The sequence below is a fragment of the Mytilus californianus genome, unplaced genomic scaffold, assembly GCF_021869535.1.
Source record: "Mytilus californianus isolate M0D057914Y unplaced genomic scaffold, xbMytCali1.0.p SCAF_13, whole genome shotgun sequence".
In the NCBI taxonomy this organism is placed as follows: Eukaryota; Metazoa; Mollusca; class Bivalvia; order Mytilida; family Mytilidae; genus Mytilus; species Mytilus californianus.
The window spans coordinates 9,243,176-9,257,235 of NW_026262615.1; the positions used below are offsets into that span (position 1 = coordinate 9,243,176).

A 14,060-nucleotide genomic window follows, 5' to 3' on the forward strand; every position below is an offset into this window, starting at 1 on the left:
ACCAAAACTCACTTGAATGTTTCTGATCAAATAAATGAGAAGAAATTTGAGATATATATATATATATTAAATACAAGTAGACAACAACCCAACATGAATAAAAGTTGTCTCCCCTTTTCAAGATTATATGGAAGAGAGTTGGAAAGTTCTCTCGACTAACTATATGTTATACAACCTTGACCTCTGACAGAGGTTATCAAGTTCTAAGCTGTATGTAACAAAAAATAGATGGCAATGAATGGCTGTTTTGTCAACGTATATTTGTTTTGCCTAACAGAAGTTCCCCTTGAATGTTTTGTTATAAAAATGCCATAATATCTGTTCCTGTTGAACAAATATTCTATCATCTTTATTTTGTCAGGAAAAAATACTGTAATATTTGTTCCAGTGGGAGTAATATTACAGAATATTTCTTCTACTTGGAACTTATATTATGAAGAAACCTCTTGATGTGTTAGAACAAAACAAAGTGTCAAATAAGACTGTTTGTACTTACACAAACAGTAGCAACTGAGTCTGGGAATTCTTTGGCAACGAGAGCAAAGCTTGCTGTCTGTAGACCACAACAACCTATAGCTAGGATGATTCTCAGTAAGAAACAATAGATAATGAAGGTAATGTTGTCACTGCCTGTGTCTATGTAGGTTAGAATCCTGTGAAAAAGAAAATGTCTATGTAGGTTAGAATCCTGTGAAAAATTAAATGTCTATGTAGGTTAGAATCCTGTGAAAAATAAAATGTCTATGTAGGTTAGAATCCTGTGAAAAAGAAAATGTCTATGTAGGTTAGAATCCTGTGAAAAGGTTAATGTCTATGTAGGTTAGAATCCTGTGAAAAATAAAATGTCTATGTAGGTTAGAATCCTGTGAACAATAAAATGTCTATGTAGGTTAGAATCCTGTGAACAATAAAATGTCTATGAAGGTTAGAATCCTGTGAAAAATAAAGTGTCTATGTAGGTTAGAATCCTGTGAAAAAGAAAATGTCTATGTAGGTTAGAATTCTGTGAAAAAGAAAATGTCTATGTAGGTTAGAATTCTGTGAAAAAGAAAATGTCTATGTAGGTTAGAATCCTGTGAAAAAGAAAATGTCCATGTAGGTTAGAGTCCTGTGAAAAATAAAATAAGGTAATGTTCTCACTGCGTGTGTCTATGTAGGTTAGAATCCTGTGAAAAAGAAAATGAAAAATATATAGAATACCTCATTACATGCAAGAGTGCACTCACTGCAAAGTCTCGACCGATCGAGTTACTTAGTGAGATTAAACTTATAATGACTGTAAATCTGATGAAATCACGAAAACTTATTTTAGATAGGTTTCGAATGACGTAATCTGAGTTTGAGTTATTTCCCTTGGCTGCCATTTTGGCGGAAAGAATAAATGGTTAATTTTCCTATTTGACCAAATTGAGACATGTGGTCCAAACAAGTCTGAATAAGATCCTAACTACATGGTAGTGATGACTTAAGCAAGGCTAAAAGAAGTTAAAATTGTTTAGAAAAACACTTTTTCTAAATTCTAGCGGTCAGACTGATTTTTGAAGGAATTTTCTGAGACCTCCAGCATGGCGATAAAAAGGAAATAACTCTTGATCAAAATGTGTCAATCGAAACCTACCATTAAGAAAATGGAGTAAAGGTTAGTTGAACGAGGTCAAAAGGATTTTTTATACCGAATATAGTTTACCTTTATCTTATATTATATAAGGTATAAATAATGTCAATGTGCACAGAATAACTTTTTGAAGCATAAGATAATTGAGACAAATTGATTTCTAAAAAAAGAGAATATGGAGGCCCCTAAATAATTGCATATTACTAAAATAGACCTATTTTTAAAAAGTGATGACATATCAATATTAAACAAAACCCTGTGGACAAATTTTCACGAATTGAAATTTAAAGTGTAAAATGCATTTTTTTCATCGTTTATTTCTATTACATGAATAGTCGTTTTTTTTTTTTTTCTTAAATAAAAAAATAATTTAATTGGTTGCATCTCACAAAGAATAACTGCTTCATATATCCTAACAATCAACAACCACCTTTAACATGTTTAATTAGGAAAATTTGCATACAAGTGTAAATACATCTTTTATCCTCAACTGGCAACTGTACCGTGTGACTTACACAAATAATACTGTACAGCCTGCTGCTTTAATTAGACCTCTAATGTACATGATCTCCAACCCCATCAATGGCAACTGTACCATGTGACTTACCCAAATAATACTGTACAGCCTGCTGCTATAAATAGACCGCCAATGTACATGAACTTCAACCCCATCAATGGCAACTAAAATAAAATATATAAAATATAAAGAGACAAAAAAGCAAACATACCAACTTAATATTTATATATTGCAGAAGCTGATTTTCCTGGCAAAATCAAAATATTATAATTATGTTAATACAGTTTTCTAATTAAGACTCAGAAATAACAGATACAAACATTAATAAGGCCAAAAATTACATTAAAACTGTTTGATGTTGCCTACCTACCAACCTAAAAAGCAGCATAGCAGAAAAACTTTATAAGATAAATCGTTTCATTTTTTTTTTGTTTAAAGTTTTTTTTTATCACTAATGTCGTTTTCTTTGTCTAAAGCTTGTAACTTAAGTTGTTGGCCAAAAAACAATTTGAATCCCTACCTATCTACCCAACCCTACAAGGTATGGGTAGGCAACATCAAACAAAGAATTTGTTAACCGTGGCCTAAGACAGCAACTATGTCTTTAAAGAACACCAAATCCCCAAAAATGACAAAAAATTAATGAAACATAAGATGTGACAACAATAAACATGATTAACAATGTGACTGATTCGAGACTAAGGGACACAATTAAACATCAGGCAGGACTCAGATATTTGTTTAGATCAAGAGGAAAGGGGCGGGGAATGTAGAGCCTGAAATAAATGGTAAAGTCACTTGTCTATTGTTGAAGTCCTAAAGTTTTTTCTCCAGATGTACCTGTCTTTTTGTATTATTGGTATCACCTTTTATGTTTACACAGAGGTACAAATATCTAAACAAATCTGTAGTATCATTAAAACGATGATAACATATTTCATACAACACATAATGAAAAATGCAGATTTTAAGAGAGGAATGTAATTCTTTTGTAAGACTTTTCATATAATATATTATAACGACTGATTTAACAATTATAGATGATTTTTTGTTATGATTATTTTTTTTCAACTTTGCCATATGAGGGGAGATAACTCAGATATCTTAGCTTTAATATATATAGTTTATAAAGGCATGTGTTGTAAATTTACCCAGTTTTTAATTGTGGTAAGAAACAAGTTCGTTGACCCCATTTTTTTCATTTCTGAAAGCACATATATAAGATATCAGTATCTTCTAAACTTTTATTTCAAAATTCTATTGTTTTTTTATCACATTTAAAATAAATCGTAATCCTTACAAACTCTGACAATTTTGCACTACCTGTAGCTTGATAAAATCCTAATAACCCATATACTTTTTGTAACATTTTTGAAAAAATATGATATAAAAACTAAATTTTGACAAATTATTAAAGATTTCTATCAATTTTAATTGAGGCCTCCATCTTCCTTAAACTATATTCTATTAGGCAAGTGTATAATATCATTTGTTGACCTTTTTTACCTCAAGAAGTTTGTACAGTGATGTTTGTTGATGGGTTGATATATTAGTAATGTGACTAAACCACATTTTCTATATTCTATATATTCTACAGACAATTGTTTATTGTTAAAGATTGCATGTTACTTAAGGTCTCTAGTTGAAGATCATAGATTTTGAAAAAAAGGGTAGGAAGGGAGGTGGGGCATAGAAAGCCAACGTATGGAGTAATATTAGTAAAAGGTCTATGCTTTTATCATATATATATATATATATATACATGTATATGATGCTCAATAGGGGGCTCTAGTGCCCTGCACTCCTCCCCCCAAAATCTGCCTCTGAGTTTTCATTTGGTAAATTGTGTTGTTGTTTTGCTACCTAATCAATGAAAAGCATCTCCTTAAATATCTACTTACCAATTTACCAGATACAGGTGATATTAAAAACTGTGTTAAAGCAAAAATTCCAAATATCCATCCAGACACGGAATTACTGACATTCTTGGATGCAGCCTAAAATTAAAAAAAAACACAAAAATCTAAATTTATACAAAAATAAATAAATTAATTAATTGTATTCTCTTTACCCTTCCTGAGCTTCTGACATCACCTCCCCATTCCACCAACCTCCTACCAACCTCACCCCTATCCCTCCCTTGGCCCTCCTTCCCTCTGTTTTTGAGTGGGGTTCGTGTTACTCAGTCCTTAGTTATCTATGTTGAGTTTTAATATCTCTTTGGTATCTTTTGCTTCTCTTCTCTAACTGCACAGAGTGATGCTATTAGTGTGCTGATTGTAAACAGACAATTAAAGACATAAAGAAATAGTTTTCCTGACAACAGGCAAAGTTAAAAAATAAATACTACCGCAGACTTAGGGCAATGCTGTCGGTTTGAATGAATAAATCATGTTTTCTACCAGGGGGCAATCTTGGGTGTTATAACATTGGTACAGTACACACAAGTTGATTTCATTGTTTTGTTAACAGTTATTGATCAGTGAACCATTGTAAACCTAAGTGATAGTTGATTGCTTTCACTGATTCACTGCATAATTTCATGGAATACTATCAAAGAAATCTACAGAAACATCAGATTAAAATTATATAGTTCTAATTTCTATTGCTATTTGCTCAAAGTCCATTGGCAAATATTTGAAGCACGATCCGCTGTTTGATACTCAAATGTCAGCTATATGAGAATCACCTCATTGATATCTGAGTCATTGATATCAATCATGATTTCCAAGGCTATATCAAACCCCTGAATCTGTATGGTGTCATATCATTGAAAGCTGAGTCATTGATATCAGTCATGATTTCCAAGGCTATATCAAACCCCTGAATCTTTATGGTTTCACATCATTTATACCTGAGTCATTGATATCAGTCATGATTTCCAAGGCTTTATCAAACCCTTAATCTGTATGGTGTCACATCATTGATATCTGAGTCATGATATCAGTCATGATTTCCAAGGCTTTATCAAACCCCTGAATCTGTATGGTGTCATATCATTGATAGCTGAGTCATTGATATCAGTCATGAATGCCAAGGCTATATCAAACCCCTGAATCTGTATGGCGTCATATCATTGATAGCTGAGTCATTGATATCAGTCATGATTTCCAAGGATATATCAAACCCCTGAATCTGTATGGTGTCATATCATTGATAGCTGAGTCATTGATTTCAGTCATGATTTCCAAGGCTTTATCAAACCCCTGAATCTGTATGGCGTCGTATCATTGATAGCTGAGTCATTGATATCAGTCATGATTGCCAAGGCTATTTCAAGCCCCTGAATCTGTATGGTGTCATATCATTGATAGCTGAGTCATTGACATCAGTCATGATTTCCAAGGGTATATCAAACCCCTGAATCTGTATGATGTCATATCATTGATAGCTGAGTCATTGATATCAGTCATGATTGCCAAGGCTATATCAGACCCCTGAATCTGTGTGATGTCACCTCCAGTCAGGGGTACTACGTGTACAAATTTTTTTTATATACTTGAAGAGGTAAATATTAATATACTAATATAAGTAAATTTGAAAGATACTAAGTATACAAGTGTATTTTATTTACTTGTATAGGTAAATTATTTTATTGCCTTAGTTATGTCCCTCAGACATTCAGATTTTTTACTTATAAAGTAAAAAAGTCATACTATCTTCTTTTCTTGAATTTCTCAGGACTTCTTTGCTCTAATAGAATTTTTGATTGTGTGTCCTTTGCAGATATCTTTACTAATCACTGAAGTGTAATTTCATGGACAATAAAAATCTCATTTGTCTGTTATCTTCAGAACCAAAATCTCGTCTGTCTGTTATCTTCAGAACACTGCTCATTCACAAGCCCCCAAGGTGCAATTTTTGAAGGCCTTGCGCAATTATTGATCTGTGGATCTTAGGATCTGTGCGCAATGAGTTTCTTTGTTGAATTAAGGAGATGAAACATTGAACTCTAATAAAAAATTATGAGCTAAGCAGAGACAAATTGTTTAAGGCATGTTTTTACTTCTCAAAACTTGAGAATTTTAGGGATTGTTCTCAGATAGCTGAGTCATTGACATCGGTCATGATTTCCAAGGGTATATCAAACCCCTTAATCTGTATGGTGTCACATCATTGATATCTGAGTCATGATATCAGTCATGAGTCCCAAGGCTTTATCAAATCCCGAATCTGTATAATGTGTTAAATCATTGATATCTGAGTCACCAATACATATAAAGATTAATCAAACCTCTTATCTATTTTACATCATGTTTTGACTCACGCAAAAAATATCTACTTGAGGCATGTAATGAAGTGTATATGAAATGGCTTTTTCAATATCCAACACGAAAAAACATATCAACCCTGGTTCTGCTCAAACAATTAGATCCCTCAAGCAGAGCTCTTGGAATTAATTAGGTTAAAAATTAAATCTAAATTATTTGATGTTGCCTAACTACCAATCTAAAAAGCAGCCTACCCAAGAAATAAATTTGACACAAATCATTTCAAAGTGTTTTTAAAAGTTTGGCTCTAAGGTTGTTTTCTTGTATCAAACATTTAACTTGTGTTGTTGGCCAAATAAAATAATAAAATACATACCTACCTACCCAAATCTTCAAGTCATGGGTAGGCGACATCAAACAATGAATTTTTGAAGGGTGGCCTTTAATCATGTTAAGTATCGTGGGTTGATATGGTTGTGATCGTGAATGAGCCATATGCTATTTTCTATCAAATTGACTTCTAAAGTAAAACATTATATAAGTGAGAATCTAAAAAAGATATGAACATTTTTATCCACTTTCTAATGCAATCATGCATTCATAAACACTAAAATAAAGGAAAAAAAACTGCAAGAATTACATTTTGTATACTGTCTGAAAATGACAGACTTGTTTGGGTCTATTCATGTTTTGTAAAACAGTTATGTGAACACTTTATTTGAATTTATGATGTTTGTGAACAAAGCATGTCAGCTATGACCATAAAAGTGTTTCTTGTGAATTTACAAGGACCTGTTAGGAATTCCAATAATAATAATCTGATTACAAATTTGTTTCTTAAATTGTTTTGTTATTGGGTTGCTGATACATTGATAATAAAATTGAGAATGGAAATAGGGAATATGTCAAAGAGACAACAACCCGACCAAAGAGCAGAAAACAGCCGAAGGCCACCAAGGGGTCTTTAACACAGCGTGAAAATCCGGCACCCGGAGGCGGGCTTCAGCCGGCCCCTAAATAAAAATGTGTACTAGTTCAGTGAAAATGGACGTCATACTAAACTCCAAAACATATAAATGAACTAAAATTAAAAAACCATACAAGACTAACAAAGGTCAGAGGCTCCTGACTTGGGACAGTCGCAAACATGCGGCGGGTCTTAACATGTTTTGTAAGATCCCAAACCTCCCCAATACCTCTAGCCTATGTAGAATAAACAAACACACAACAATACGCACTGTTACACTCAGTTTAAAAGAAGTCCGAGTCCGATGTCAGAATAGGTAACAAAAGAAACTAAGCAAAATGACAATGATACATAAATTAACAAATGACTGCTAGCAGTTACTGACATGCCAGGTCCAGCCTTCAATTAAACTGATTGAAAGATTATGTCTTCATCATATGAAAATCAAACACAATCCCTCCCGTTAGGGGTTTAGTATCATACCATCATAAAATATATGAGAAGAACATAACCCGTATCATGCCAACAACTGGTTTTAGAACAAATGTGTTCATTTCCGATGCAAAGACCCTTACGATGTTTACCAGACAGCCATCCCAGTCAACAGACTAACAGTGGGTCAACGTTGGCAAATTGCCGGTCCGTTGGGCATACATTGGTGTTGGCTGCACAACAATGGCCCAACGTTGGCCCGCTGTTGTAAATTCATATTATTATCTCATGTTGGTTATAAATAATTGAGCCAACGTTGGCATTATGTTAGTAGCAAACACTATTTGCTGTTGTTTGCATCAAAATTTTGAACTAATGTTGGCCCAATGATGGGCCGATGTTGGATACAACAGATCAATAAATCTGATCTTTGCGACAAATTTTGTTCACTTAATTCATTTTCAAGTTCACTTTTTTATCCATACAAAAATTTAGTGGAATGGCATTTTGTACTTTTGACCAAAAAAACAAACTGACCATGCTTTGCATACTCATATGCTTGCCTAAAGTTGAAACTATCAGACTCAACTTGATACCAACATCGGGCCAACATAGGCCGATATGATATGTGTTAAATAAAATTTGATTTTGAAATATTTTACTCTTTATTTCTCTTGGGAAGGCGGATAATTTCGATTGTTGCATTCTTTATGAAAAGTGAATGTTATACCGAATATGATCATTGACTGAAATCAGATTTACTACTCTATGTTGGGCCATTGCTGGGCCAACATTGATCCTATCTTGTACTCTATAGATTAGCCAGGTAAAACTACATAATGGAATATCAATAATGTAATAAAACAAAATTATTCCTTAAAAATAGATTGCCTGTTAAGAAGTTTAAAATTATTATTATCATTAATTATTATAACTTTTTCCATTCAACTTTGTGAAACATAATCAGCAATTATTATTTTTTTTCATTTCTAAATCGCCAAACATGTACGATATACTTGTGAAACATGATCATATACACATGTACATGTGTAAAGTGTGTTTGAGATATCAAATAGTGTATCTATTTCTTAATTTTTTTAAATTCAGTGCAAGAATTTGTTATTTATAAATATATATAGACGGACTCGACTGAATTTTATTTTTTGTCTTCGGCAAAAATTTAGCAAAACAAAATCGGTATTTGAATAGTTTGTAGGAGTAAATATCACAAAAAGCTGACGCTACTTCTTTAAATTATATGTATGCCTTGTTATAAACAGTAGGAAATCATGAAAAAGTGAGCTGCATCAAAAGTTATATATAATACAAAATGAAACGGCATGTATGTGTGATAATTATATTTAAATCATCTAATTGATTGTAATGACCGACATAGAAATCTAAAGAAAGGAGCCATTAAAATGTTTTTCCTTGAAATATCAAAAAATAGAGGAAAAAGAATGTTAAAAAAAATTATACCACACTTTAGGATATTTCTAAACGGAAGTCTATAAAAATTGGCAGACAGATTCGTGTATAAATTACTTGAAGTATATTTCCTTTTTAATATACTTTACATTCTAATATAGATTTAGAGGTCAGGTATTTGAGTACTTTAGAAGACAAAATAATTTAGAGTGCTAAAGAAATAGTAGGAATTATTGACAATATTCTGGCTAGAAAATGCATGGAAATGGAGATGGGACAAAATGCATTCTACCATTTGATAGCCGAGAATGAATTACTAAGTATGTAACATCATAGCCATCCTTTATGCTACATACATAAAATGTTTAATATTACCGTTAATGCTAGTGTATTTAGATTTGACTTTGTATTTTTTAAACTACAATTATTTATTTAGTTAGAACGTTTTTTGACATAATTCTGTTTCCTGTATCCATATCTACCCTCAATTTTCCTGCTTAACCTAGCAAGCACGGTAAAGTCTAATCATTATGGTAAAGCATGTATTATGCTTATCGCCTTGCCTTGTATAGTCTAGGTAAAATATTAAAAAAGAGTCTTTTCTCTACCCATTACCATATTTTGTTGTGCCAGGACACCGGAAACAATGTATTTTTTGGACTTTTAGTTTATTTTTTAGGAGGATTTAATATATTCTTAAGAAGTATACATTGAGTACTCATTTATTCATTACTTTATTACAGGGGCAGTGAAATAATTTTTATGAAGATATGCTATACTGGATAAAGGATTAAACATAAGACGGAGTCAGAAATAGTGACAAAACAAAGTGTAGCAGAAAACAAAAGGAACACCCTCGTGAATTAAAACCATGTTATAATACAGAACTAGGAAAATAGCTGTATGAAATGAATTATCAATGCCTTCATACAGAGCTTTGATATTGCAACATAAACCGTAATGATTTCATACAAATGTGATAAATGAATTATCATGAATAGACTTTATCATTTTCATTCTAGATCTGATTTAGCAATGTATAGATACAAAAAATTAAACTTTTAATACTTTACTGGATATCTAGCTTATAATAAATTATATATATTCATACCTTTGTATATATAATTTATAATTAGCTAGATAACCAGCAAAGTATTAAAAATTTTAATATTTCGCCATGGCAGTCAGCAGGGTTTAAGAACATCCGTTGTTCGACCTGCTAGTCAAATGCGTTTTGTTAAAATATACTTTTTTTCTCACTTTTTTGGTCTTTTGGAAAATGTTGTTTGTGCTGTATTTTGACCCCTCTACCAAGAAATTTGTTTCGCATGCACACGTATAAAAATTGCGGTTTTTATCCAACGCAATCATAGGTTTGAACGTTGTTTTCAATTTAGACTTGTTTATATTTTTTCGTTTGGGCTTGTATTATATTTGCCTTCGGGTTTATATGATCCGTTCATCCTATTTCGACTCTTCAAAATTCAAGAATCAATCCCAAATTGAGGTAAATTATATGGCCTTTCAAATACCGTTTCGATTCCTAACATCACTGAAGAGACATTAATTGTCGAAATCCGGATATGGTGTACAAATTTTGGCACCTCATGCTTGCGGTATACCATCTCTTCCGCAAGTTTATTGTTTTCTGTTTGGTATTAAATTAATAATTAAAATCCATTTGTTACATCTGGTGATCCGTTTATTTGGCAATCGCCATGGCAGTTAGCAGGGGTTAAGAACATTCGTTGTTCGACCTGCTAGTCAAATGCGTTTTGTTAAAGCCAATGCTCCGTGTTGAAGGCCGTACCTTGACCTATAATGGTTTACTTTTATATATTGTAACTTGGATAAATGGAGAGTTGTCTCATTGGCACTCATACCACATCTTCCTATATCTATTTTTTACTTTTTTTGTCTTTTGGAAAATGTTGTTTGTGCTGTATTTAGACCCCTCTACCAAGAAATTTGTTTTGCATGCACACGTATAAAAATTGCAGTTTTTATCCAACGCAATCATAGGTTTGAACGTTGTTTTCAATTTAGATTTGTTTGTATTCATACCTTTATATATACATTATTTAAGAAAAACAGGTAACATGGATATGTTGATTGAATTCATTCAAATACGGGTAAAATTCAAAAGTAAAAATCCCGGAGAGAAAGATTGATTGATTGTTGGTTGTTTAAACGCCCAGTGGCAAATATTTCATGCATGTTCAGGAAGATAGAGAGAAAGTGGCAAAATACCAAAATTTCAGGGTAGTATGTAAGAAAAACAATATGCTATAACAACAGTAGATCTGTAAAACGCAATATTTGCAACATTCTAAAGAACTAATACTTTCGCAATTTTGAACTGATGTAAAAACCAGGAATTATTTCAGTTGTTGCTTGGAAGGGATTTTAGCATCCTTCATATGGATCGAAAAGTTTACAAATTGAAACAACGGAGTGCCAACGTTTGTTTAAAGTTTGTATTACTACTTTTGCCCAACATTTGTTCAACATCGGTGTATTATTCCATCATTGGGCCAATGTTGGACCTATGTATTGTGTAAGCACTTACAAAGTTGTGCCAACGTTTAGCCATCACGTTGGGTCAACATAGGGCCACTTTGCACTTATAAATTGGGCCAACGTTGGGTCAATGAATGTATATACGTTGGGCCATTGTTGTGACATGGTACAAATGTTGTCTGTGATGACAGCTAGATCCAATGTTCCTTGAATATATATTAAAAAAAATATTATTTTCAAATTACTTCATCAAATTGTTACAGATAATTTCATTGCATTACATAATGAATATAAACCAATTTAGATATATGAAAACAAACAAAGATAAAACTTGTCCAAAACTAAAGACATAATTATAGTTAATCATATCTATAGACCATGTCATGCATGGGATTATGATAAAAACAACACATGATCACTTCTCCATCAAACTTTTTATAATGACCTTCAGTCATGTTAGTTGTAATTTTGAACAGTGACCTATAGTTGTTAATTTCTATGTCATTTGGTCTCTGGTTGAGAGTTGTCTCATTGACAATCATACCACATCTTCTTATTTCTATATTCAGGGTAAAAATTTATTATCTTAACACGGCTGTCCAGAAAATATTTGATGTTGATGCAGATATTTATGGTGGGGTCACAAACAGATTTCTATCACCTTTTTCTTCCTCACATCTACTGTTTTTTAATATGGTTATGATTTTAAGAATTTAAAAAAAAAACCATTTTATTCATTTTTACTGAGAAATTTTGAATATCGAACCAGCTTCTAGCTGCCAGTTGGATATTGAATATTAAATTACAATTATATGCCATAATATATATGATCCTCTATATAATATATCAGTGACTGCTGTGGATAGTGAACTTGGAATTGATAGTAAATAGCAAATACAAGTTATTTCTAGTATATTCATGTTCATATAATACAGAAAAAAACGTGTAAATAGTTGAAATTAAGAGAAAACCAAAACAATAACGGATTTTGAAAAAAAAGGGGAGGACTACAGAAAATTGTCCTGTCCCCAAGTACCTATGTTTTTGTAAAATATCTATTAAAAGGTTTGAAAGATGATTTATTTTATCGAGTAATTCCCCTTTGAACAGATACAATAATTTACATCAACGGGGGACCTTGGAAAGCGCTTCTTTTATCTTTTTTAGAAATGTATAGTACAAATGCAACAAAAACACATACACATACGACTGTCATACAGGTGAGAGGTTTAGCTGGCTATAAAACCAGGTTCAATCCACCATTTTCTACTTAAGAAAATGCCTGTACCAAGTCAGGAATATGAGAGTTGTTATCCATTCGTTTGATGTGTTTGAACTTTTGATTTTGCCATTTGATTGGGGACTTTCCTTTTCGAATTTTCCTTGGAGTTCAGTATTTTTGTGATTTTACTTTTTATACTTAACAAAGGTGAAATAATTATCTTACCTCACTAGGAAAGAATGGTGCTATCAACGACAAACACAGGTAGCTCAGAAAACTGCACAAGGATATACTTATAAGGATCAGTTTATGTCGGCTGCTTAAGGCACGGAATGAAAATGTAGAAGTTGATAATTCTGTAGACTCAATATCACCCTGATCATCACAAGATCCCTGAATTTTGTTTTCCAATCCTTCATCAACAGAGTTAGATGAAATTAACGATGTCTCAACAATGACATTCTGAATTTCTTTTCCTGTTGGGTTCACATTTCTGCCATCTGTAAATTTGTCCTGACGTTTCACTGGCTCAAAAAATGTGTTGTCCTGATTTACCACTTGGTCAATAAATCCCTCACCATAACAGTTACTTGGATGAGTTGTTCGCAGTGATTCCCCAGTACTTACTGCACCATAATTCCCTGTCTTTTTACTCCCATTTAATAAACGAGAATCCCTTTCTGATTTTATAGTTTCATCCTCACTGTGTAATGCTTTTGTGTTAACTAATAAGTTTTGACTTTTCGAGTTGTTTGAAAATTTAATAGAAAAGTCATACTGAACTGAAACATCTTGCTCTTCTCTTTGGTTAACATTTTCTCCATTCTTCTGCATTATGTCATCTTTCTTTTATTCATTCTTTTTCCACTTAAAAGAAAATAGATAGCTTTATGGTTATAATGATTTGTTTGGAAGGAGTGTTTGAGGTATAAACTAAATAAGTATACTCACTCACAAACTCAAAAATATATGTAGGTTTTTATGTTTATTAATAATTGGTTGAGTTAAAGGTTGGTATGATACATCATGAAAATAAAATTAAGTACCTAATAACTCCCATAGAAATGAGAATGGAAACGGGGAATGTGTCAAAGAGACAACAATCCAACCAAAGAGCAGAAAAACAGCCCGGGGATACCATTGGGTCT

The 14,060-nt window shown here is 32.4% G+C and overlaps 2 protein-coding genes across 6 annotated transcripts in view; both read right to left on the reverse strand.

Moving 5' to 3' along the window:
• The window catches only part of LOC127723129 (MFS-type transporter SLC18B1-like), a 159,758-nt gene that overhangs the window by 84,888 nt on the left and 60,810 nt on the right, over positions 1–14,060 (reverse strand). The gene's annotated exons all lie outside the window — the stretch shown is intronic.
• LOC127723130 (MFS-type transporter SLC18B1-like) overlaps positions 1–14,060 on the reverse strand; it is a 102,541-nt gene that overhangs the window by 84,454 nt on the left and 4,027 nt on the right. The window contains exons 2-5 of one of the 4 annotated variants that reach the window (XM_052229629.1): positions 13,138–13,779; positions 4,034–4,129; positions 2,223–2,296; positions 497–653 (exon numbers count right to left, since the gene is read on the reverse strand). In XM_052229629.1, coding sequence (XP_052085589.1) covers positions 497–653; positions 2,223–2,296; positions 4,034–4,129; positions 13,138–13,746 — 936 coding nt within the window. In that variant the 5' untranslated portion in view covers positions 13,747–13,779. The remainder of the gene's footprint in view (positions 1–496; positions 654–2,222; positions 2,297–4,033; positions 4,130–13,137; positions 13,780–14,060) is intronic. The other 3 variants (XM_052229630.1, XM_052229632.1, XM_052229631.1) reach the window with 3 other exon arrangements.